Here is a 27,723-nt window from a genome sequence, read left to right on the forward strand (position 1 = left end):
GAGAAGCTTCATTTTCTGATACAACTCATTTTATTTTTACAGAGGAGGAATGCCGTTTACATTTACATTGACAACGGGTAAAACCTTCTTTGGGGACACAACTTACTTGCAACATAGTTAGTTTAAAGGTGAAGTGTTTTTATAAAAAGCAACTTTATGTTATGTATTTTTTGCATATATTTTAACTGTAGCTGGTCTTTCCTGACCACGCCCACAACTGTGAATGTGCCCCGCCTACTACGAGTCTGTCTGACATGTGATTGATCCAGTATGGCGGAGCCAGCGTCGGCTCCTGCTGCGCCTGGCTTGTTGATGCTACCGGAGACCCGCAGGACCTCAAACACTGCTCCCCTGATGTTCATACAGGTACAGTAACTTTTTTATGGCCAGTTTTGTCTTTACGTACTTGTTTTTGTCACGAGCAGATTCACAAATACATCTCATAGGATGTTGTTTTCCTGTTGAAAGTTGTTACTCAGTCGTTACGGACCTTTGAAAGTCTGCTGCATATCACCCCGCTGGAGGTGTCAACCTTGTCTGTTTTTCACTTGTTACTTAGTGTTTAACCCAAGTCAAACTCAACGCAAGCTTCATGTCTTACTGAGAAACTTCGACGCGTTAAAGTTCAGAACTCTGCAAAAGTGACTTTTTCGTTTTGTTGTAGTGTCAAATTGTGTTGTGCGTGTGTGTGTGTTTCGTCTCGGGCTGTGTTCTTCCTAGTGTGTGTAAAGAGTTGCCAGATGTGGTGTGGAATGCGGTCACACTCGGTTACAGTTCACTGACCGTCAAGCTCAGAGTCGTTCAAAATCTCTTATGCAACACCGATAGAAAACATTTCGCGCTTCATAATGTGAAGTGAAATTACGATTCCTCAATAATTTGCATTATTGCAATGGATAACAATGGATAGGAAACGTAACTTTCAGTTGCCCAGTGTATGCAGGGAGGTGTGCGGCAAGATCTAGTTTATTGTCAAACATATAAAACTGTCTTTGTCAACAAATCAGTTTTGTTCAACAAGAAGCTGAAAAGAAAGCTGCCGTTGCACCTTAAATAAATAAATGGTTGTTGAATGATTGTTGTCTGGCATAGTTCTGACTAAACTTTTACTCAGTAATTGTTTTGGTTTATTTGTCAAGTAAAAACAAGTGTAGACTTTTAGCACATGAATTAACCACGAAAACTGGGTCACTGAGTCAAATTCAAATCAACTGTTGGGGCTAATGTTCTGTTAAGGTGAAAATCTCCAAACAAGAATTTGAAGGCATGAAAGTTATGTTCTGCATTGATTTTTTTTTTTTACATAACTCACAAATATTCTGTTCATATTAAATGTGTTCACAATATAGGAAAATACTTAACCAATGCTGTCACCATGTTGTTAAAAAATGTATTAGCCTCTAAAATGATTCTTCCTATAGCTCAGTCCTTCTCAGATAGTGGGGTGTGGGGAGCGTGGATGGACTAGACCGATACTAGGGGAACGTACTTTTTTTTTGCTGTACTAGAATAAAGTGTAATTGCACATCACCATTTCGGGCAAATGGATGCCCTTTACGTATTTTCTGTTACAGACAAAAACAATGTTAATGTTATTTTTAATAGTTATTCTATAATAAAATTATTTGCTGACCCTCGCTTTATTGTGACTTTGTTTTTTCTTTTCTTTAATGTTATGCAGAGGTGTACTTATAATAATTTTATAGACAAATGATACTATTTTCAGAGGCAGAGGAGTGTTGGGGGGCGCAAAACGTTTACTTATTCCTGGGGGGGCGCAACAGAAAATAAGAAGCACCACAATACCGTGTGGGCAGTTCTCAACTGGTCTGCTATGTGGGTACCACCAACCAACTTCCATCTGTGAAACATAAGGACGGCTTGTTGTTTGGTTCTCAGAATACTGTTAAGCATCTTCTCTCTTTAAGGGATTGAACAGTAGTGATGGGTTGGTGAGGCTTCATGAAACAGTGTCCTCATTTTCAGAGCTCAGATGGTGGTGATGTCATTTAAAGATTGTGTGAGGTTCCATAGAAATGGTCGTTCGAAATCAGAGGGAAAATCTGATGCGTCTCTGCGACAGTAAAAATCTGCCCGCTTTTGCATAATTTAACATCTTCTAGAACGATTTCAGCGGGTATTTTAGGCAGGTATCTTAGAACTCTCAACAGGAACCTCTTGAGTTTGCATTCACATGGGCTGGCATGCCCACATGCCCCGCCCCCAACCCATAACTCCACCCCCAGCCCATTCCCAGGGACGAATGTTGTCCACTAACATAACTTGCTTGTTTCAAAAAAAATAAAAGACTCTATGACTCTATATGTACACATATATTTGTACAAAATTGAGTTATAACTTTATAAAACCAAACATATTCAAATATCAAAAATGTTGTCACAATAACAAATTCATAATGCAGAAAACACCTGGGGGTCTGGAGGTGTATTTCTCGAGCAGCTTTAATGTCAAAATCAGCATATCTACTTCTTCTTCTTTGGTGATGATGGAGTCTCTTCCTCCCTGTCCGGATCTGATGAAGGGATGGGACTCTCTCCTTAACATAACTGACCCTGATTAATTAAAATAATTATTCTTTCCCTTACTACATGCTATCTCGTCAACAGTTTTGTTCATCTTCTGTGAATCTGTGATGGTTTTCTGAACTTTCACACATTTAAACATTCAAACAACAAAACAATTCTGACCTGTTTTTCCTTCAGGAAAAAGCTGAGTGTTGTCTGTCTTGTCTTTTTCATTTTTCACACAAAGATTTGGTTTGGAAAATGTGGTATAGCCAATACATGAAAAAGGACAGCAACAACTGTAAATATTTCTCTATAAAATATGTACAAGTTGTTCTGCAAATTCTCATGCTGAACTCATGCTTTGTTCAGCGTTGCTCTTTCATGCCGCATCGACCAATGAAAATGCGAGTGTCGTAAATCGCGAGATGTGAATAACCGCAAGATTTGGCCCGTAAACAAATATGGCCTCCGCGGTGGCCAAGGTTCCGGTGATGGATTGAAACGCCTGCTGGGAACCTATGCTTCAAGAGGAATCTGTTTCCAAAGTAAAGAGAGAATGCTTTTGTGTTAAAATATTGGTTAAATAAACAGAGATGGAGAAAGTGCTCTGTCAGTAGACCAGAGTGCTCCCCAGGCAAACATTTGGGGCGGTTTCACTTTGCGTCTCGATACAGAGTGTTTGATAACTCACGTGTTTTCGCCTGTATTAGGCTGATTTAACACCTGATTTTATTGACAGACAAACCGTTTTGACTGCTGTGATCTCGTAGCTGCAGACCTGTCAGCATGAGGACAGCGAAAAGGAAAGAAGCTGTGTGGATCAGCATGGATCAATCAAACGTTCCGTATTACGCAGCTTGTTTCCGCTATTTCCTTGTAAATTAAACATGACAAGACTCTTTCATGTTAAGTTTTGGCTGTGAAAAGCCACATTCTATTACAGCGGTAGCGGATCTCCGTCATCAGTTAATGTCTGAGGTTACAATGACTCGCTGATGACAACTTCCTTTAGATGTGCTTCTTCGTGGGTCACAAACCAGCTATTTTGCGCAAAGCGCCACCGGCTGAGAAGAAAAAAAAGGACCTCGCCAGAGGCGCGGTGCCAGGCTGCACAGCAGGGGGCGAATCCAACTCAGGCCACCCAAGACAGAACCCGCATTGTGAAAAGCCCCTTAAATGATATCTGTTTTATGTTCCAACTGACTTACAGTAATTTGTTCACCGATTTTGAACTCACTTCAGATAGAGTCCGTCAGCAGCGTTCTATGTGTGTGGAGGCACAAATGTGCATCGCTGGTAACTGATAATGAACATTGCACTTGAAAGAAACTACACAGGTGACTCTCCCCAGAAACATTTTAGAGCATTGCTGCTGGTGGAAGCAAATTGGAAGCACTTTGATTTACCGGACTATAGAGTGCACCGGAATATTAGCCGCACCCACGAAATATAAGAAGGAAAACTGATCTTTTTTGTACATAAGCTGCACTGATCTATAAGCTGCAGGTGCACTGTTGCTGTATGTGCTGCAGAAAATGCATAAGGATCACTTCTAGCGACCCTCGAGTTCTAGTTTTGAAAACAGGGCCCACCATCGAGACTGTCTCATGAAACAGTCTCGGCAATGTTCTGAACTTGAATCATGAACTCCTCACATCTTTTTTACGCTTAAAGTGTTGAAAATGAGCTGTTTTCATCCTCCAGTAGATCGTCTCTGTTGGCAGAGCTGCGGACACGTGGGCGAAAACAGCGCAATTTGAGCGCTTTAAAGGTAAATAAAACACGTGATGTCATCTGTTTGATGTGAGGAGGCTCAGTATTGTTTCCAACATGATGCTCTTTAGACTGTTAAAATGAGGGATGCTCTGAGAGACAGGGAGAGTACTCAGCGGAAGCAGCTGTCTTCAACCTCTTTCATGAAAGTGGACGTTTGCAAAAGTGTCAGATTCACGTGGCCAAAGAGACCTGCATCTAACACACAAAACAGCAGTTGATTCCGTCTTAAAACAACACCTGAAAAAGGCTGGTCATCTGGCTTGGTGAAATTAATGATTATTTCTTGGCCAATATGCTTTGCGTTCCAAATGTCACGCTCAGATCGTTGAGTGTCTGTGAGTGACCACTAGTTCCTGCCGTTTCACCTTTATGAGCACCAGAAAACTCCGTCAAGTGCTGGTGTTTTAAATATCGTATTGAATTAGTAGCGAGAGAAAAAATTGGTGGCTTATAGTCCGGAAAATACGGTACGTTGAATTTCTATTGTTGAGAATTTTTGCACTTCATGAGTTCACACTCGTTTTTCTCCTTGGAAGTTGTAGCTATATTTTACATTTTCATTTTCATTCATTTGTCTTTGAATGCCAGTACAAAGATATTCAGTGTAAAAACAACACAATCACTCCTAAGACATCGGATATTCACCATCGTTGTGTGGACTTTCGCACACTATGTTGATGCCGGAGTCCGCTATCTGTGTTACATGATGGTGAGTGAAAACTCATGATCATTTGTGGTGCTATAAAAAAAACAAGTGACTTGGAATGAATATCCAGTGCGAACTTCCCCACCCTATGTCCTAACCATATTTCCAACCTCTGTCTTTCTTTTGCATAAGGCGCTACGCCAGCAGGAACATGAATCGTGTGCTTTAATTGAGTCCCTGATGCAGTGGTCAGGAACCTTTTTGACTGAGAGAGCCGAAAAACCCACATATTTTAATGTAATTCCAGTTATTTACAAAATTGCATCAGCGATAATTCACGACAACACAATGGACACAGACATCTACAGTATGCGCAGCGCTTGCTCCGAAGCTATATATTTTCGACTTGCAATGGATGGTAGAACAACTGCTCTACCATTTTTTTCCTGCACCAGCCATTGCGAAAATAATCGGGAAAAGGGTGGATGGTTTAATTTGTCATGAGTGTTGTGTTACATGGCTTATCAAAATGCACATCTTTCTCCTCCCTCCATTGTTGTGTTTACACTTGTGTCACAGGCTGCTTGGTGTGTGAGCTATCCTCATGCTAAACATGAGGCTTGCCCCGCCTATGATGTTGTACTTTGAAAGATGATAGAAGAAAGCAAATATATATTTTACAAAGGACAAATGAAAAAAAAAAACATGGTAGCGCTTAATGACATGGCCATACATTGTCAAACTGCTCGGTTAGTTTGGAGATAGTGTTTAAGTTTGTTACTTCATGTCATGTAACTTGTTATAATGTAATTACATTTGTTTCTTCACCTTCACCTTCTTCTGCCGCTTATCCGGGGTCGGGTCGCGGAGGCAGCATTCGGAGCAAGGAAGCCCAAACTTCCCGGTCCGCACAAACCTCCTCCAGCTCCTCCCGGGGGATCCCGAGGCGTTCCCAGGCCAGACCGGAGACATAATCTCTCCAGCGAGTCCTGGGTCTTCCCCGGGGTCTCCTCCCGGTAGGACATGCCCGGAACACCTCCCCAGGGAGGCGTCCAGGGGGCATCCGGATCAGATGCCCGAGCCACCTCAGCTGGTTCCTCTCGATGTGGAGGAGCAGCGGCTCCACCCCGAGCTCCTCCCGGATGACCGAACTCCTCACCCTATCTCTAAGGGTGCGCCCAGCCACCCTGCGGAGGAAACTCATCTCAGCCGCTTGTATCCGCGATCTCATCCTTTCGGTCACTACCCAAAGCTCGTGACCATAGGTGAGGGTGGGAACGTAGATCGATCGGTAAATCGAGAGCTTCGTCTTGTGACTCAGCTCTCTCTTCACCACGACGGTCCGATACAGCGACCGCATCACTGCCGCCGCTGCACCAACCCGTCTATCAATCTCACGCTCCCTTTTTCCCTCACTCGAGAACAAGACCCCGAGATACTTAAACTCCGCCACTTGAGGCAAGAACTCTCCACCAACCTGGAGAGAGCAAACCACCGTGTTCCGGTCGAGAACCATGGCCTCAGACTTGGAGGTGCTGATCCCCATCCCGGCCGCTTCACACTCGGCTGCAAACCGACCCAGCGCATGCTGAAGGTCCCGGTCCGATGAGGCCAGCAGAACAACATCATCCGCAAATAGCAGAGATGAAATTCTATGGTTCCCGAACCGGATCCCCTCCGCCCCCTGGCTACGCCTAGAAATTCTGTCCATAAAAGTGATGAACAGAACCGGTGACAAAGGGCAGCCCTGGCAGAGACCAACATGCACCGGGAACAGGTCTGATTTCCTGCCGGCAATGCGAACCATGCTCCTGCTCCGGTCACACAAGGAGCGGACAGCCCCTAGCAGAGGGTCCCGCACCCCATATTCCCGGAGCACCCCCCACAGGACATCGCGAGGGACACGGTCGAACGCCTTCTCCAAATCCACAAAGCACATGTGGACTGGTTGGGCGAACTCCCATGAACCCTCGAGCACCCGGTGGAGGGTATAGAGCTGGTCCAGTGTTCCACGACCGGGACGAAAACCACACTGTTCCTCCTGGATCTGAGGTTCGACTATTGGCCGAAGTCTCCTCTCTAGTACCCTGGAATAGACCTTTCCAGGGAGGCTAAGGAGTGTGATCCCCCTATAGTTGGAACACACCCTCCGGTCCCCTTTCTTAAACAGGGGGACCACCACCCCGGTCTGCCAATCCAGAGGCACTGTCCTCGACTGCCACGCGATGTTGCAGAGACGTGTCAGCCACGACAGCCCTACAACATCCAGGGATTTCAGATACTCCGGACGGATCTCATCCACTCCCGGGGCCCTACCACCGAGGAGCTTACGAACAACCTCGGTGACTTCGGCCCGGGTGATGAGAGAGCCATCCGAGTCCTCAGTCCCTGCTTCCTGAGTGGAAGACGTGACGACGGGATTGAGGAGACCCTCGAAGTATTCTTTCCACCGCCCGACAACATCACCAGTCGAGGTCAGCAGTCTCCCACCCTCGCTGTAAACAGCACTGGTGAGGCACTGCTTCCCCCTTCTGAGGCGACGGACGGTTTGCCAGAACTTCTTCGAGGCCGACCAATAGTCCTCCTCCATGGCCTCTCCGAACTCCTCCCAGACCCGAGTTTTTGCCTCCAAGACTGCACGGGAAGCGACACGCCTGGCCTGCCGGTACACGTCAGCTGCCTCAGGAGTCCCACAGGCCATCAAGACCCGATAGGACTCCTTCTTCAGCCTGACGGCATCCCTTACTTTCGGTGTCCACCACCGGGTTCGGGGATTGCCGCCGCGACAGGCACCGGAGACCTTGCGACCACAACTGCGTGCAGCCGCACTGACAATGGAGGAGGAGAACATGGACCACTCAGACTCCATGTCACCTACCTCCCTCGGGATCTGGGAGAAACTCTCCCGAAGGTGGGAGTTAAAGACCCCACTGACAGTGGGTTCTGCCAGGCGTTCCCAGCAGACCCTCACAATACGTTTGGGCCTGCCCAGTCTGACCGGCTTCCTCCCCTGCCAGCGGATCGCACTCACCACCAGGTGGTGATCGGTTGACAGCTCTGCCCCTCTCTTCACCCGAGTGTCCGAGACACGTGGCCGAAGGTCAGATGACACGATCACAAAGTCTATCATAGACCTCCGGCCAAGGGTGTCCTGGTGCCATGAGCACTTATGGACACCCTTGTGCTCAAACATGGTGTTCGTTATGGACAAACTGTGGGTGGCACAGAAGTCCAGTAATAGAACACCGCTCAGGTTCAGATCGGGTAGGCCGTTCTTCCCAATCACGCCCCTCCAGGTCTTGCTGTCATTGCCCACGTGGGCGTTGAAGTCTCCCAGTAGAACAATGGAGTCCCCGGTTGGGGCACTGTCGAGTACCCCTCCCAGTGACTCCAAGAAAGCCGGGTAGTCTACACTGCTGTTCGGCCCGTAAGCCGCAACCGCTGTGAGACACCTGTCCCCAACCCGTAGGCGTAGGGACGCGACCCTCTCGTTCACCAGGGTAAACCCCAACACGAAGCTGCAGAGCTGCGGGGCTATGAGCAAGCCTACGCCAGCCCGCCGCCTCTCCCCGCGGACAACTCCAGAAAAGTAGAGGGTCCAGCCTTTCTCAAGGAGTTGGGTTCCAGAGCCCAGGCTGTGCGTGGAGGAGAGCCCGACTATATCTAGCCGGTACCTCTCAACCTCCTGCACAAGCTCAGGCTCTTTCCCCCCCAGCGAAGTGACATTCCATGTCCCAAGAGCCAGAGAATGTCCACACGAACCAGGTCGTCGGGCCCCCCGGCCTCGACTGCTACCTAGTTCTCTATGCACCCGACCCCTATGACTCCCTCTGTGGGTGGTGGGTCCGCAGGAGGGACGGCCCATGTCATTCGTTCGGGCTTGGCCCGGCCGGGCCCCATGGGCAGAGGCCCGGCCACCAGGCGCTCGCATTCGAGCCCCAACCCCAGGCCTGGCTCCAGGGTGGGGCCCCGGCTGCGCCATGCCGGGCGACGTCACGGTCCTCGATGTTTTTGGTTTTGTCATCGGGGCTTCTGAACTGCTCTTAGTCTGACCCGTCACCTAGGACCTGTTTGCCATGGGAGACCCTACCAGGAGCATAACGCCCCCGACAACATAGCTCCTAGGATCATTCAAGGTACACAAACTCCCCCACCACGATAAGGTTGCAGTTCCAGGGGGAGTAATTACATTTGTCCGAAATATAATACACTTGCTGTGCCTGCGCCTGGAATTGTAATGTGCAACAAATGAAGAACTTGTGTTTCAAATAGGCCTGTGCAAAGAACGACGCAGCACAAACTTGGAAATGGAAATGGGCTGATGGATTGCTTTTTTCTTCTTCTGTGACATGGTTATCATGAGAATGACTAGGTGCTCACATCATTTTGGGCTGTCAGAGCAGGTCTGTGGTGTCCATGCGCCACTGATTTAGGCAAGGAATCGATTTGTATACATGATCTATGTTCCTGTTTGATTCTAGATTGCAAAAATAAATGTTTTCAGTATATTAAACATCTAGTTTTGATTAGGTTCTCTGAGCGTTTATGTCTCGAGCCTTCATGGCGCATGCTGTTTATATTATTTGGAAAGATTGTTTCCTGCTCAATGTAATGAAACAATACTTTTTACGTACCAAGATGCAAGGGAGACCAGAAATTAGCCCGTCTTGACCCTGAAAGGAAGACTTGGAAATGCTGTATAGTTTTAGTCAACATAACATTTGAAAAATGTTTTGGCCGAACTTTCCCCCGGTGTTTCACACTAGCATGACCATTTAGCATCTGAATTTGCAGACACAAACGCGGCTAATATTGTTTTGTGAGGGTGGTGCAGTTGGTTTTGGGGCACTTGCTTCCTCCCATCCGCCACCATTGATACGGCTGCCTACTGACACGTTTGCATCCACTACTTGCAGGTCACACACAATTGACAGGTCTCAGTGAGATGCAGCTCAGCTTTGCTTAATTTGCAGATGTTTATTGTCAGACACATGAACTCATGTGCAGACATGTAAAACTAGGTGTGAAATGGACTCGCCCTGTTCCCAAAAACATAAGCATTTGTTTCTCATGTGTAGCCTTGCAGCCATGGTCGAGGTCACCACGGGAATTTCATTAATTGTGCAGCGCTGCTTCATAATAGTTGTAGGTTTGTTTGTCTGTAGTTTCTTTGCCGGCGGAAGACAGATGGTGTGGAAAAATAAGTCCAGAGTCATCCCAAACAGGAGTGCTGAAGGTGCACGCTGCCCCACTCCCTCACCTGAATGTCATGCCAGCTCCATGGTATTAGTGTTTCCCATCAGTTCTAACAGTAGAAAGCAGAGCAGTGAAAGCTGCTTTCAGGCATTTATGAATCCGAGGATTACGATATCAGCAGTATTGCCAAGATATTGTGTCACACATTTAAGAACTTTCCACACTAAATGGATCACTCATAGTTTTTCTCGTACTATGATCACCTTGGACAACTGAATTTCTTTCCAAGAAGTGTTTAGTTTGTCTTAAGTTATGTTGTGTGCTTGAATGCCAAAGTACGACACCTGAAGTACAGTATTCTTTCATGTCTCACACCGGTGATTTTAACGTGCTTCCCCTTGGTATCTGCCTATGTGTAAGGTAAATGTTCTATTTATAGTGATCTGTTTATAGCCACAGTGGGGTTGTGAGGTCACGGGGCAAACCAGGGTAACATGCACATCCCTACTATACCAAAAGTTCAAGGCACTTAATTTTTGTTCTTGTTCCAATGTTGCCTCTACTAATCTGGTTAACAAGCTCATTTAGCTCCGCTCCTTTGTGCTTTGTCGGGCCCGAGGCCTGCCACTGGCTGCTTGTTTGTGGACATTTTGTTGATGTTGTCAAACTAATGGATACTAATGAGATCTATTAATGCCAGTGTTGAACCTGAGGGCAATCAGGGTGACGGTACTCTGTGATATACAGACACCCAGCAGGAATTAGTAAACTGCTTGGCAGGGTCCTCACTCGCTTCCAGAGCCATTGGGCTCGCAGCTCTTTTACAGTCGCTCATGCTCTTTTGAATAAACTCAATTTAGAAATGTCCATGTTCACTAAGCAATGTACAGTATGTATTAACTGGACAATGGAAGTTTCTTTTGTCATCATCATGTCAAATTATTCAATACTGTTTATTTATGAAGTGGTTGTAAATGATCAGAATTCAGGTGGAAGTCAGGGATGGTCAGAAAGTATGACCAGAGGAGTGGGAAAGTGGAGTGACAGTGAAAGTGGGGAAGCAATTCTTCATAAGCGATTCTTTGTATTCAGAGTGACATACCGCACACACCCAGAAATGAAGCGGAAAAGAGGAAAACTGACATTGTGCAAATCATTGAAATCCCCATTCATATACCTGCCTAACGCTAGTTTTCTGTTACATATTGCCCTGTATTGCCCTTGCTGACTGGAACAAACGCCTTTAAGGGTGTTCAGCAAAAAGTCAGCGGTGTGGGTTGCTAGATCTGATGGCCAGTTTTCAGCCCAAACAAAACATGAAACCCACCCAACTGAAAAAAATGTGCCCAAATCAAAACCTCTTTGGGAGATCATGGTGAAACCGTCAAACTGTTCATTTTGTAATAAAGACCTTGTTGTCATGGTGCAGAGTGGATGGACCCAAGTGCAATTAGTGTTGGTTGACAGATGACACAAACAATGAGATTAAATTATACAATTTAATTGTAGATGGAGTAAACAATATAGATAGAGAAGTACTGGAAACTAAGGGCGTCGGAAACCAAAACGCGGACCGGGATCAACACACAAGGAATGGGGAGAATCTGGAAAACAAGAGAGGCGGATTAGAATCAAGGTCCTGCTAAAATTGGAAGAACAGAAAACACACGCGGAGTTAAGCTCAACGCAATGGCGACAAACTGACAAACTCTGTGGTGGTGGTAGCACACGCTCACACGAGGGTTAAACTTCACGGAGTAGATAACTAAGGAGTAAGACAGTAATTAAACAGCTCACACGCGGACTGGATGGAACACGAGGGAAGCGAGGATGAAACGAGGAAGAGCGAGGGAAGAAAGTTGCGGCTGAATAAGGATTCGAGCGCGCAAAGAATTTAGAAAGAACAGGGTCTTGAGCAAGAACATGGAAGTCTTGGGAGAGCTTTACCTGAGTGGTGACAAAACGCTACCATCTGGCACACGTAGCTGGCGTCAGGAAGAATATATCCATGGAAGGAGAAGTAGCGGAATGAGAGCCAGATGCGTATGTGAAGGCATACTCCATGTACTCAGGGACGAGCAGGGCAGAGAAGCTTGCAGTGGCTTCATTAAGGTCCACGGTTACATTTTAAAAAATTACAAAAAGGAAAAAAAGGTGGCCGCCCATTTGGTGTGACTTGCTCTTGTAAGCACTAGCCACCTTATCAGTGTCACTCTGTGATGGAAACGGTGGACGGTGCAAGGAAATCAATTAGCTTGCTTGCTTGATCAATTACTGAGGACAAACCCCGGTGGCGCATGAACAGTAAAGCGTTATAAAGTTAAATGGGCAGTTGACAGATTTAGCTCCTTAAGATGGGCTGGTCACTTCTAGTTGTGACGAGTAAGTGCTTTTTTTGCTGCTGCGCTTCGTAACTAGAACACCTGTCGTGAAATCCAAATTCAGTGTTAAACATTTTGTCAAACAGTCAGTGTTTAATCAAAATCAAACAAAAAATAAACTTTAAATGTGTGTCAACACAACTTGCAGCCAATGCTGTTGGCACACTCTTTTAATACAGTATGTCAAAGGATGCACTAGTTCAATATATCTCCTCTGAGGCGAACATCGTGGAGGTGGACTTGAACCTGATGTGTTATTTTACGGAACAATCCAGAATGAAACATCATAATGAAGTTTGTTTCTCGCGGAACTCTAGTCTACTCTACGGTGCTCTAGTCACTGCGACTGAAGAGGACGGTCATATGAGGTGGTTCATATACCAAGTGGCACCACGGAGTGCATAATGCGAAAGCAAAACGTAACCCAAACCTCGGGCGGCTCAATTGATCACATTTTTATGGGGATAATGATTATGTCTTCCTACGATTATGAAAGTGTGACAATCGTCATGAAATTATTATTGGCCGGACACCCATCTCCCCATCTTCCCAAACACTGCACCACGCGTCGTCCCTGTGAAAATTGACAGGTGGGAAGTTACTGTGGAGGGCACATTTGGCACGCTACTCAGAGGGAGCCCCCGAAGCTGACAGCAAGAGAGCTCAAGCCTCTGTTTACTGTGGGGGACCATAATATTAGCCACTGTTAGCTACAACGGCGACATGGTGTTCAGCGTCAGAACCTCCATGGAGCAGACACTCATCAAGCGTTCTGAGTCACAACAGCAGTGCCAATGATTATTTGGGAGTGGATAAATGCATAACAACAACAATCGCTTGCGCTCAAACTGAGACTGGCGCAATAAAATCAAGTGCTCCTTGTCATTCATCACGCTGCAGAGACGCAGGAAGAGTGCTCAAATATAGAAGTTTTATAATCAAAGGAGTGACTTCTTCTCTCATGAAAAAAAACAAACAAAAAAACTTGGAATATGAAATCACAGGTTACAACATCAGAACAACAGAAAAATCTTGGCATCCCAGCCAAGTGCCTGTTCAGCTCGAAATATTGTCTCTCATGTCCACTGTTCTCTAAAGCCAGACCATACAGATTCTCATATTCTCCTTCTAACAAATGCATAAAAATGCTATGTTGCCCATCAGTTGGTGGAATGGGTGAATATATTGAGTGAACAGCGTTTATGGTCATGGTCGGGCAGTCTTTCAGTTCTGGGCTCTTCTTAGACTGCAGCGTTACTTACTTTGTTGCCACCAATAGGACTGTTAAAGTCTTATGTGTGCCTCATAGTGAAGTCCATATTATTATGCAGTAATCCAAAAAAAAGCACCAGAAAGCCTCCCAAGAAACGTTAAGTCCCGGAAGTCAATGAAATTAATCTTCTTTTCAGTTACTTTTTCACATGGGTAACTCTTGCACAGCATAATAAAGAAAAGGAAATAGGATATTAGACAGGGGGGCAGAGGAGCAGTAAATGTAGACAAGAGGAAGATTCAAAGCAGTAAAAGGGGCATCAGGCATTTAATGGGCATCTATACAAATTCTCTCAGCCTCAACTAATGTGATTTGAGGCTTGATGAATCTTTGTGTTGAGCCAATGAGTTCATGGCTGTGAATAATTCTCCTCCATTCAGTTCCGTACTCTGTTGTGTATCAGAAATCCAACAATAACCTTGTTTTAGCTCCTTTAGTCCCTGCCAGAATCTTGTCCTGACTTTGAACCCACTCTGCCTCCCAAACTCAGTTCCTATGTGTTGGAGGTGCAAGTGGTTGGCCAAGGCCTCTTTGTTTGTGGACATGATGTTGATGTCACGCTAGTGGTTACCAATGGATGCCATTATCAGGACTTTGATGATCGGGTACATGTTCGCTAACGCAGCCATACGCTCACTGGAACATTATACTGTCCAGTGAGTGTGACCCTCAATTGACTGATGCAGGCATGTACATGTGCCGCTTGGCGCTATTCCTATGAGGGTTCCCAGAGTAGAACTGTCCCCTACTGAGGTTTAAGGTACTCTTCAAAAGAATAGGCGTGATATATATATATATATATATATATATATATATATATATATATATATATATATAGAGAGAGAGAGAGAGAGAGAGAGAGAGAGTGGTACAGAGGTACCACTGTATATATATACAGTGGTACCTCGGTTCTTGACCACAATCCGTTCCAGACGGACGTTCAAGAAGCAAATTGTAGCAAAAAAATCTAGAAATTTTTGTTAGAATTCTGAGATGTTCGAAAACCGAGGCACCACTGTATATTGTTTTTAGATTAACAGCTTGATGCTGACTTTAGTTTATGTTGGATACTGGGCAGTGTAGATGTTTCCTGGCCTCTGGATCACGTTCCTGCCATTATTCTCGAACCCTGCTCCAGAGAAAATTATTTTGGAGCAGCAGGGTTGCCCTTTTAGATGATCTCAGATGGGAAGAAGTAGAAGGTCAAATCTGTACTGAGTCCTGAAGTGACTTAGCTGACTGGTGAGAATGGAAGATGTAATGAAGACAGCTGATGGGTCTCAGGGACTGCTGTGCGATCTCCGTGGAAGCCTTCACTTTCAGTGTCCACGATATGAGATGGTGTGACTCAGAGTACTACCATTGCTCCTCCAGATATTGAATGATATGATAATTGATTAAATTACTTTGGCATGAAGATTGAGCAAAGTGTGTTGTCTTTTTGGAGTGAGCATTTAATGTATTTTTACTGAAAATCCTGGAGATAAAAGTTCATGTTCTCTTTATGTATATAGGTATAGTATTATAACTATATTATAGTGCTTAAAGTATTCGGGATGCTCTGATCAGGGTTTTTGCTGCTGATCATCGATACCGATCAGCCAGAGTGCTGATCACCACCGATCACCGATACCGATCACATGGATTGACAATGAATATGTCATCAAAATGATGAGACCTTCTGATGTGAAAACATGAACCATTAAATCACTTTAATATAGACATGTTTTAATAAAAAAAACCTTGCAGAATGCACCAACTAAAAACGTTGAATTTGATCTGAGACATCGCAGTTTGGCGAGTCTCTTTGAGACTGCTATGTCCCTGAAATATTTACATACTGGCCGCTTGTAGCGGGACCGCCAGACAGAGAGCGGCTGTGACTACTGTGATCAGTTGTTGTGATCGGCAATGACAGGTAGTGATCGGCATTCACCGGTCACACTGAAATCGGCTGATCACGATCGGTGACCGATCGATCGGAACATTCCTATATATAAATATATATATATATTTATATATATATATATATATATATGGGAAGCATGGAATGAAGGAAGCATGATCTGTTGCAAACTTGTTATAAGCCCATGTGTCACTTGTGCACTGCCTCTGTGCCCCTTACCCCGCTGCATAATTTGGTATCTCATATGCAAAGGACACTTTTAATGAAGAAATAAGTGATCTTACCTTTTCTCAAACTGACATACTGATACAAGTCATTCTTGAATTCCTGAACACATACTCAACACATGATTACCAAGCATCATGGACTGGCGTTCCAGTGAAATATCAAATGGGAAATATCTCATTTGGAGTGAACACCGTTAGAGGAGTGACCTTGACGTTAAGTGATGAAGTGATTTTTATTTATTTTTTTGCTGGTGTTATAAATAAGTCATTTGACAGCGTCCATTAACATTGACATGGGACATGAAGAGAACTTACCTCTTATAATAAGAGTTGAGAAGCAGATAGTTTGGTAAGACGACTGACAACTGAGTTCTTTCAAAAGGTGATTATAAAGTTCTCTAAGTGTTACGTGACTCCCATTGAACAAAAGGCCAACAGGGACAAACCAAACCTTGATTCTTCTAATGGAACACTTTGTGAGTAACTCCCACTGCTGGGGTGAAACCTCACGCTGTGTGGGAAGGCCTGATTGGGCACCCAAGTTCAGCCACAAATTCATAATGTGGACCTGATGTGTTTTCATGTATTAGAAAATAGAAAGTTCTCCTATTCGATTTGAAAATCGGTCAAGCGTTTTTACTTCTATTTTCCCCATTAATATCTATATTTTCATATGTTATGCTTAATAATAGTGACATAACAATAATGACATAATAGTGACATTAACATCCTTCAAGTAAATCTTTCTAATATTTTGTTCAAATATTTGACTGCAAGTTTCTGGATTTTACCTTTGGTAATTTGACTTATTTGCTTTTTATTCTCAATTGTTTACATCTGACCCAAACACAGCAGTCCCAAAGGCATATAACAGTTGGTCAAGATACAAGTACTTAATAATACCACAACAATCATTTTAGTTGTTTTTGTTTATTTGTTTTCAGCACGTTACCTGAACAAAAAAAATTCAAATGTAACATTTAATGTTTAGCCTTGGCAGTCAATGCATATGGGCATATACAATATCGAAGATCTGGGTACTACCTACTGGTGTACGTATACAGTGTTCCCTTGTTTATGAGGTTACGCTCTGGAACCCCACAGGATAGTTGAAGCACCTTGATGAGAGGATGTGTAGGCACCGTAATGTAACCCTGGGTTGGTGCAGGGCTACATTATGGTGCTATGGAGAGCCGGCTTTTAGCTTGGATTTTGAAACAGGCCTTCCATAACCCCACCCCCCGCCATTCCCCTCCCGACCTGCCAGAAGGTCTGTTAACATCTAATTGTACAAAAATAACATCTGAGTCAAATCATTGTTAACAGAGATGAACTCAATAGCACAATAAGACTTTCAGATGCAAGAGTCTCCTGGGCAATTGTTTTACTTGGCTGACCCTGATGAATTATCCCATCCCATGACGGGTCCATGCTGGAAGTGACTGAGCTCCTGATAGCGGCCCATTTTTTCACAAATGTTGGTTAAAACAGTGATTTGATAGACCTGTGGCCAGGCCTAGTGACTAGGACACCTGATTCTCATCATTTGGATGGGTGAGCAAATACTTGTCTGGTCAACAGCACGTCTCTTCAAACGCCCTCCTTTTGACAAACTCCCACCTTTAAACTTCTTGTGCTCTAAATGCCTTATTTAGTCTTATATTGACATTTGTTGATACCCTTTTTGTCCCACTTTATGAAACCTGTAGCCATTTTCTACCCTCATTTGCCCCACTGTTTTTAACTTGATGTGTAAATTACTTTTAACATGGCAATAGGAATCGTTTCAAAATGTTATAGTTAGAATGTCTGTCTGCATCTATTTATTGTTTTATCCCTCGCCTCTGGTTCCATGAAAGAATGTTTTCCTCAGCATACCTTGAATTGAATACCAGCTATGCTCTTAATCCCTCTTACTATCTGAATAATTTATCGTCAATTAACCATGAGATCCTGAAGCTGTCTTCATGACTCAAGTGCCTTTCAATGATTCATTTCATAGGCTATGCAAGGGGTCTCTTAATTGTTGTTTACTACTTGCTCTGCAACCACATGTTATTTTTATGTCATCCTGATTACCCTGAGCAGCACTTGCTATAAAACCAAGTCCATTAAGGAGTTTTGTGTGATGCCCTTCTGGCATCAGTAAATGGTCCTGGTTTAAACTTGTCCTGCTCAGCAGGACAGGCCACCACTGATGCTGGCACCATTACAGCAATATGTTTTTTTCTTTTTTTCTGACTGAGAATGTGATAAATTCTCTAAAGTTTGATTCTGAAACCTTAATCTAAAGCCTTAGTCATAGTACCAAAGGCACACTGGTAAAGTGGAGTGGCTTTTTAGTCTTTCAAAGATATGTGGAAATGCCTTTCCGGTCAAATAGATCCACACACGTTGAAACTGAAATATTGAATATCACGTCACATCCCACAGATCTCATTCTGTGTTATTATTCACAACGCTTTTTTGTTCTTCTTTTGCTGCAGTCCAATATCGGAGGATATAACTACTTTGAGTGAAACATGGTGCACTGAGACCCTCAACTACTCTTTAAGGGACGACCTACTACTATGAACTCACACAGTGCAGATGGTAAGTTCAACTTCTGCTTAAACATGATCGCTATTCTACATTTCCAACCAATGAGGTTGACGTTTGCTCACATGATGTGTGGAGCCATGCCATAGGCATCTTAGCCATCAAACTTTACACATTAACAAATAAAAATTGGGATCAACAAACCTGTCACTGTCACCATAGCTCCTCATTTTCAAGTAAAAAGTGTCAACTGATCTTGAGCTACAGAACGTGGTGTAGCTTCATCTGGAATGAGCCAGATCAGTCATCCAGTGTTCTCAATCATCTCTTTAGTCCTTCCACGACATGATTAGATCTTTCACAGCATGTGGAAACAAGGCCACTTTATGTAATGACATTAATGTAAAAGACCTGTTAACAAGGAATCTATACAAAACCATATGCAATCATGTTCCTTTCTGTCTTGGGTGGTAAGCCACCATACACTTAAGCAATAAACTGGACTGGACAAAAATGGGCAGCGCAGACTGTACCTGCTCAGGAGGCTGAGCTACTTTAGGGTGTAGGGAACGCTCTTGAGGCTCTACTATGACTCTGTGGTGGCAGCAGCCATTTTCTATGACGTAGTCAGCTGGTTGGGGGATATTACGGACAGAGACAGGAGGAGGCTGGACAGGGTTGTATAATAGTGAACTCTGATGGGGCTCATTGTCAACCGTTGATTTGTTTTGTTTTTTATAATATGCAATGTGGGGCATCGTTGTGTTTTATGTATACTGTTGCTCTGTGTACATTTTTGTTGTTTAGTGTCTTTGATGTCTTTATTTTCTTTAATCACTTTGCTGTTGCTGCTTTGACCTGTGGAATTTCCCCACTATGGGACAAAATCTCGAGAATAATTTCAAATATATGGAGTAGTTTATTAAGTGATACCTGTGACAGTGCTCCACTGCTGACCGATATACTATAAGTCTTCTTAAATGAGCCGACTATTTATTTTATATTGATGTTGTTGACATGGTTCCTTCTTCTCAAACTTTTTTAAATTTCTAGTATCATTTGGACTCCATACCTCCGAAAAAAAACACTTGACAGAAGTTGTGCACTAAAATGATCGCACCTTCCATCTAAGTAGATTTTCAATAATTCTCGGAACTATGACACGCTAACGTCAGAACTAGAGAACAATAAATGAAATGCTTCCGATGATGACATTTGTACTCTTGTACTTATTGCTCAAGTTCTGGTTTTATTTTCCACGTAGTTTTTTCCTGTGATGTGTTTAATTTCGCTGAGTAGAAAGGGACTTTCCATGGATCAGGATCAATTTTTCCTTCTCTTCATTAGAAACCATTTAGATGGTTTAAGGATTAACTGGGATTACCTCACCATGTGACCCTGTGACGCATTACACCATGCTAAACTTGTCCCTTATTGTTATACTTTGATGTAAAGCAGCAAAGTGAGCTTGTTTAGTCATTAAAATGTCAGAGTTGAGCTGTTGTCCTAGACAAAAATCTTTCAAAATTATTCATGCCACTTCTCAAACTTGTGCCCCTTCAGTTTTTGAGCCGTGCTAAGTCCTTTTTCCCTACATGACTGATCATTTCCCCATACTCAAACCACCATATTGGAGTACTGAAGGGCCTTTTGTCCTACTTAAACTTGGGTGGCAACAGTTGGCATGTTGACATGCTACTTGGCATTTTGGAGTTGGTTTTATAGCCTTGGAGCCGGAACGAGAACACACGCATAATACACACAGACAAGCTTTCTCATCCCTGTGTGCCCCTCGCCCCCTCCCAGCAGCAGTAATGGGTTGCCGGACTAACAGAGATCCGTGTCAATAAATCGTCACGCAGTGCATTGCACTATTGGAGCACAAGTGGAGAAAGGGGCCATCTGCTGCTGTCTGAAGACTGTTAAGCTTTTTCCAATCTTAAAGTGTTGACTAATTTCCCTCCTAGCTGTGTACTGGACTTGGCATTTTACTTGTCTTCCTGTCTTCACTCATCTCATCTTATAAAGACGGCAACTCACAAACACGATCATTTTCCTTTACAGCTGCTTACAGTTAGAATCTACATAGTGTCATTTAAACAACTTATTGATTGTTGACAGAGAAATCAACTTTTCCTTGAAAGAAAAATGTTTCATTGAAAGAAAAATGAAGGTCTAAATACAAGAATAAAAAAACACAGACAAATCTGCCAGTTGTATAGGCCTTTACAATTGTTAGATAGTGATGTAATAGAATGCAATTTTCAATTTGCAAAAGCTGCAATTTGAACAACAAAAAATGAAGCATGCTCTGCAAGACCAAGGTATTGCACTCCAGCAGCAACCAGGCAACCCACTCCACCATTCACAAGGCGCTGTGACCTCAGTGGTGACTGCACCTTCCCTCCGGGTCTTGACACAGTCTGATGATGACCAAGCTAGACCAGTTCAACACCCGTCAAATATGACCAGGACTGTCCAACTCATGTCTCACATAATAGCCCTTTATTTGATCACTCTTGTCATGATGATGCTTCAGCCTTACCAGATCCACTTTGCTTTCCAGATTGACTCCCTCCCAGAGTTATACATTGTACTTTTTATTCACCCAGTTTAGATGCAGAAGGACGTAGAAGCCCTGTATGTTTTGGGGCTGAGGTGCCCCTCTAACACTGTGACCAGGGTTGGGTTTATATTTCTTATATAATTTTTCATGTGGTGCAGAACTTCACTCGTTTGTCTTATTTATTTAAGTAAATAAATGTTAGTTGTACTATGTGGTTACAATGCTTGAAGTTAATGTGCTACCGTGATTCAAGTTTTGGCAGTTGACTAGTTAAATAAAATGTGATTTTTATATCATGTAGGCATCATCTCATCTTTTTTTCATCATAGAATATAGGTCTGGCATACAGGGAGTGTTTAGAAGTTGATTGTATCAGGTCAACCTCTAAACATAAAGTTTATTATCTGAGGAAAACTGCTTAATCCAAATGCACACACAGAGAAGTGACGCATATTGAATGGTTAGCACGTTTTGCCAATCGCTTCTCAGTGTCGCTCCTCCGCGGTTGTAGCCACTAGATGTGTCTGATTAAGCAGAAAACCTGACAGCAACGTGGCATCAGTGTTTCAGGGCAATAGGGAGCCAAGCTCGAGCTCTTGAAGGTATCAATTCAAAATAAAACTTTTAGAAACTCTTTTTCTGACTTAACTATATCCCTGTCTACAGATGAGTTAATGGTAAGCAATAGCAACCGCTCGAAAACACAGTGCAACCACTTTAACATCAACTTGTACTGTCAAAAGTAATGTTTGAAATCTCTCTTTGCCCACTTCTACTCTCTCATTGAGTTGATTTGCCATCCTGTTCCCTGTCACTTTCCGTTTCCCTCTCTTGCTGTAATAAGGTGGCACTGTGGGAGTTATCAGAACCCTGCAATGCAGGATTAGAAAAAGTGGCTCATGTCTGGGCCGTGCCTCTGGGAAAGAAAAAAAACCTCATAATCTTCAAAAAGACAGATTAACCCCATCCTGCCTGTGATGCCATACAGACTGCGTTCTCCTTTCTAAAGGATTTTGGTGTTAATGATATTATATAATCTGCACATTAAGGAAGCTTTCTGATTAGTGATGTCCACAGCAACGAGATGCGGATTGAGGAGCAGCAGATGGTCGAGGCTTTTTTTTCTGAATCAACATGCGTTGACTTGTCATTGTTCCATCCATTTCCATTCCAAGATTTTATCAGACTTCCAAACATTTCAATTCAGGTTGCCGCTCTTGATGTTCTGAAGGTACAGTAAGTGCCCGTGAGACAGCATCGACTTATTTTCACTGGCTTTATGTGTTTCCATCGAGGAGCAACAATTACAATGGTTTGGCCTCCTGGAGGTTTACTGCTGCAAGTAACAGGAATGTCTTTAAATTTGTGTAAATAGCTTTGGGTTGAGGTGTTTCCTGAAAACCTACTCTGCTTAACACACTCAACACTAAGTAATGAGTTGAACAGAACCTCCCCTGTTGCTGTTGGGTCAGATGTTCAACGGTTGTTCTGAATCATTTCTCAACATCTGAAGGGTAAGCTTTTCACAGAAGGCTGAGTATGTGATGTGGTGAGTCAGTAATTAGTATAAGAGAGAGACCACCACTTCGAAGTTTGCTTAAGTTCAAGCGATGTTGAAGTGGATTTCAGCCCCAGAACAGCATTGAGCCTGCGCATATACTGTAAAACACGCCTCATCAACCCTGGGCCCTGCCTCACTTGCATTTGAAGAATTATTTGCTGCAACTTAAATTTACATGATGTGACCTGCAAACTGAAATTGAAAGAACAATAACATGTTCTCAACAGTTTTTGTTCTGTTTTGTTGTCCTGAGACAAACACTTGACCTTAAATGGGCCCTATTATGTTCTTTCATCTGAAGAGGTAGGTGTTAGCAAGATGACACACATTAGGGGAAGGAATGTTTTTCATTCATTGAGGAGTAACTTGGTCCTACACTACTGTTTAAAGTTGGCTACGTCAACAAGGAGATACACACTTCTGTACACTTCTTTCGGCTAGAGTCTGATCCCAAAACAGTGCAATGCATTGGGCTGTCCAATTGTCAGTGCTCTAATGCTGTAGCAACAAATTAAGAACATGGCCTGGTGTGAGGTTGAAAAGCCCTATCTGACAAAATTAAAATTCTGTGGGGTGTGACAGTTGTAAAGGATAAATCTACTGAGAGCTGCTGTGGTTTGGCATGGCCAAATCCTGTCATAGCAACAATATGATAATGGGTTGAACAGAGGTGTCCTGATAAACAGGCTAAATGTAGTTCTTCTCAAAGAAAGTTTCCACTTTTGAGGAATCTGTGTTGTGACTTCCAGAAAAATGATGCGTCGGGAAACAATGGCAGGTCTGATGATGCAGTTTAGCCTCACATTAATGCAATTGTTCTCTATTTAATTGTGGCTCAGCTGTGGCTCATTGCGATGTGAATGGCAGTCAGAAGTGGACAAAACAAAAGCTTGTGGAACTACAATGGACCGTGCTGAGAAGGAAAATTCTGCCTCATTATAATCCGCCTCTATTCCTCAGAATATTGCACTCAAGTAATCTCATTGCCAGATGAAGCATGTGGACGATTTAGCCGTTGGATAAATGTATCCAGTTTGGAACTTTTGGAGACATGATCTGTGCAGCTCTGCTCAAACTGAGTTACTGCTTAATTTCTCCAGATTTCTTATGGAATAGTCTGTGCATGTGTGATATATAATGTGCAATTATGTTGTTGCTCTGTGGTTATTATTGCTTCCAATTCAGACCAACATAAGGCTTCAGACAAAGGCTTAAACAATTTTCTTTTTTTATTGCTTTTCTTGTTCATTAAGTCCAGTGAGTATAGACAATGTGCCATGTCTGGCAGCTGTCATCATAAATTTACCTCACTGTGGTAAATTTAAAACTTTCTCACTGACGTACAGTATTTTGATGTGCTGACATTATACTGTAACTCATATCATGCTGTCAAAGGGGCCAAAAAATAAAATGCCGAAATACTCTTCCGAAAGGCTATGAGTTAGTTTTGTCAACAGTTGTTTTAAGTTTGTTTGTACGAGACCATCTCATTTTCACAAAAATAAATACAGTGGTACCTCGGTTCTCGACCACAATCCGTTCCAGACAGCAGTTTGAGAAGCGATTTGTTCGAAATCTGAATCGGTTATTCCCATTACAATGAATGGAAAAAGAAAAAAATGCGTTCCAAGCATTAAAATAGGCTTTTGTAGGAGTGAATGTAGAGTGTCTGCTGCAGGTGCGCTGTTCGTCTATGTGTGTGGCCGCTGCATGTGGGAGGGGTTGCCGAGTGAGTGACGTCTCTCCAGAAGTGAAGAGGTGCCCGGTGCGTGTCCAGCTCTGAATGTGCGCTTCTGTGCAGTTTGGCTGTGACAAAGTCATAAACCAAGTAACGCTCTGTCTGAGACTTGCCTCATCCCTGTCCGAGCTCCAGCCAACAACAGGAAATAAAACCCTGGTGTGCGCGCTCCAGCCTCAGAGGTATGGAGAGCGAGCACCTCCCCTGTGACACTCTACCACGGTCCACCTCAATATGAAGAAAAAACAGTCAGCTTTTTTCCGGCTTTTTCCGTGGTACCACTGTAACTGAAATATTTGCTAAAGCTTCAGGAGAACAGCAGTGGTATGTCTGTACGACAACGCTGTAATGTTTCATGTTTAGTAGCAGGTTGATCGTCTCTCTGTGCCGGTCTGCATCTCTTGGAAAACATGTTACTCAAACATGCTGGTCACGTTATTGTGCGATAGTGGGCTAGCTGTGGCTAATGGTTAATGAGAAAGCAACCACTATTCATTGACCAGCATGCCAAATGCAGCGGGTGCAGACACGAGCATCTTGCTAGTCACAGATAATCAGCAGCGTTGGTGCAGGCCCCTGGTCAGACCGTCATCATTGGCTTCACTAATATATGCATGACAAGTTGGACTTGAAGAGTGGAGTCATGTTGAATAGTTTATTTCCTCAATTGGAATAATAAAAAAAAACCAGAATAAATATGTCAGGAACCAGTATCGTTGTTATAATGAGTTGTAATGTTATGCTGACCATCAGGTATTACTGCCTCTGCGATCATTCGCATGTGTAGACTAACTATGGCCCTGGTCCAGATGTTAGAGTGTTTCAGGAGATTAAGAACACAGAGGACCTTTAAGATTAACCCATACACAGCTGCTACCAAGCTTACAATATGGAGGAAACACAATATCGACTGCCAGTGCCCTTTGTTGTGCTGTAAACTTCACATTTCCTGCACTGCAACATTTCCATTTGACTGGGAGATGAAAGCTGCCGTTTGAGTTCAAGTGTGCTGTTAAGGCAGGTCAGCCTTACGAGTGTGTAATCCTCTGGCTCCCATGAACAAAACAAAAATCAAAAGTTCCCAGCAGTTGCACAATCTTGTTTAGTAAGGGCTTGCTGCACCCTGGGTCTCCCAAGGCAGAATGAACTTTTCCAGGCACTAATCCTCAGATAAGCCCGGAATCTGGGGCTGTTAAACCATTGCTGTGTGCTGTTGTGTACTACAAATGCATAAAAAGCCCTGTGGAGCTGTTGTGTTCAGTGTTATTGCAATCCACAGCAGACCTATTCACACTGCCATTGTGGTAATCCAGAGATGCAGATTGTTCCGGGTGGTAATATTCATTTTTTAACTTTCCTTTTAGGTCCATTTAGTTGTTATTGAACTGAGAATTCAGGCTTATTTCTCTGGATAAAGATAATGGCTTGACTGTAATACTTAATGTTTTTATTTAGTATTAGTAGAAAGAAATCAAATATGGCCCCTGATAAATTCAATGAGTGCAAGTGTAGCACATTAAATTTCCAGTTCAGTCAGTATTTATTACTTGATCCAAACACATCCAGGTACTTAAAAATGGACTATTTGCAGCTTTTAGCTTATAGTTTCATCCTAAATTCGGCCCTGCTCCCGGACTTTGAGTGTTGTCATTTGTAACGGAGAAGGCCGTGCTCGCTCCTGACAGTCCTCCACCAATTATGACTATTTGTTTTTCAATTAATATGGGATTCACATAACATGCCTCTCTCATTTCAGTCCGACACACATTGTCATCCGTGCGCTTTATTCAAACTGACGCTTGTCAACAAACATTTGATAAAGAGCCAGTACATAAACCATTAGAGCTAAAATGTTTTTTTTCACTTTACTTGTTTCCTGCAATATCTACAGGAGCTCCATTGTTAGTTTGAGAATGCTGGACGCATCATTGACTGGTGAACCGTTAAAAAGGCTTGATGTTGTGTAAAGACGTAGTTCGCTATTCATGTTTAATGAGGCCCGCCATTATTCGTAATCTGGCTCTGCGTCTTGCCAAATGCTGCTATTTTCACAGTGGTCGACCTTTTAAACTTGACGTCCAGAATGTGACAACTTGGACAATACTATTATTTCATCTAAGTTACTTTTCAGAGATGAGAATTACTTTACTGGTAGCCACTTTTTTGAGGAACTGCTGTGCTGAACATTTCTTGGAAAGGCTTGCAGTGGAAAATAGTTATAAGAAAATACTGAGAAAAGAATCTCAGTGTGGACTCCTGACTTACAACAGTTTACATTTTAAGGATGTAGGATTGCAAGTACATAGTACAAAAGAAGAACTGTAGCATCTGGAACACTACACACAAGAGCAATTTAATAAGAAAAGGGTATATTGTGGGTTTGAAAATATTTACGGTACACTCCCAGACAATATTGTGGAATAGGCTCAGTAGTAGTTTGGTATTGTCAGTGGTTTGTTGGCATGCTAACTATGTTGGAAAACCTGGAGAACGAGTTTGACTACTAATAATGGTTAGTGGTCAAAATTTAGAATGATAAAAACTCCAACAATTAATTTTATTTAAATGCCTGAAACATGTTTATTTATAAAAAAAAAGTTCTCAGACTTAGACAGACTTGAGGTGATAATGACAGCATAGGTTGGAAGTATTTTTACTTTGGTCTGCGTTACCAATCAGGTGCTGTGGGTGGGACAATGGTGGAAATTCTTCGCTGCAGCTAATCCCAAAATAACCCATTTTACGTCGCAAATATAAAAAAATGGCTGACGCCCATATGTTTCATAATACCAAATGTCAGCACACATGGTCTGTGGACCTGTAATAGGGCCCCCTACACTGGCATTTTGACTCCCTACGCACAGATAGGGAAATCCCGGCATTTTCATCTGTTTTTGTGCATGAGTTGCAACGTCAACACTCCCTCACCGTCTGTCGAGCATCACCTGCCATTAAGGAGGAACAAGACAATGCAGTCTGTAGTCACAAATGTGATGAAAACAGACTTTTTGTTGCAGTTCATCTACAAGACTAGATTGGGTTACATTTCTCCAGACTGAGCACATTCAAACAGAGCCATCTACAAACTATGTATGTTGTTCTTAATTCCAAGGTGTTGTCATTTTTTTGGGATTGTTTTTATATATATATATATATATATATATATATATATATATATATATATATATATATATATATATATAGGCGACAGAATATTGGTCCGCCTCATTGCTTTATTTCTTCCGTTAGTTTGTGGTTTTCACTTTCAACATGCTCCTTCTTCCCCTTTCGCGCTCAGATACACCTCTTGGCGCCTGACATACAGTAGATGCTGTGTAGGAGATTTAAGCAGGATTGAGGAAAGTGTACAATTTTCCACCTGGCGAA

At 43.1% G+C, this 27,723-nt stretch overlaps 1 protein-coding gene across 2 annotated transcripts in view; it reads left to right on the top strand.

Annotated features, from left to right (window-relative positions):
* The first annotated feature begins 258 nt into the window (after positions 1-258).
* The window catches only part of hdac4 (histone deacetylase 4), a 124,327-nt gene continuing 96,862 nt past the window's right edge, over positions 259-27,723 (top strand). The window contains exons 1-2 of one of the 2 annotated variants that reach the window (XM_053876647.1): positions 259-366; positions 18,420-18,525. In XM_053876647.1, the coding sequence (XP_053732622.1) occupies positions 18,504-18,525 (22 nt within the window). In that variant the 5' untranslated portion in view covers positions 259-366; positions 18,420-18,503. Of the gene's footprint in view, positions 367-18,252; positions 18,526-27,723 lie in introns of those variants that run through there. The other variant, XM_053876648.1, reaches the window with a different exon arrangement.

This window comes from Synchiropus splendidus, chromosome 10 (assembly GCF_027744825.2).
Source record: "Synchiropus splendidus isolate RoL2022-P1 chromosome 10, RoL_Sspl_1.0, whole genome shotgun sequence".
In the NCBI taxonomy this organism is placed as follows: domain Eukaryota; kingdom Metazoa; phylum Chordata; class Actinopteri; order Syngnathiformes; family Callionymidae; genus Synchiropus; species Synchiropus splendidus.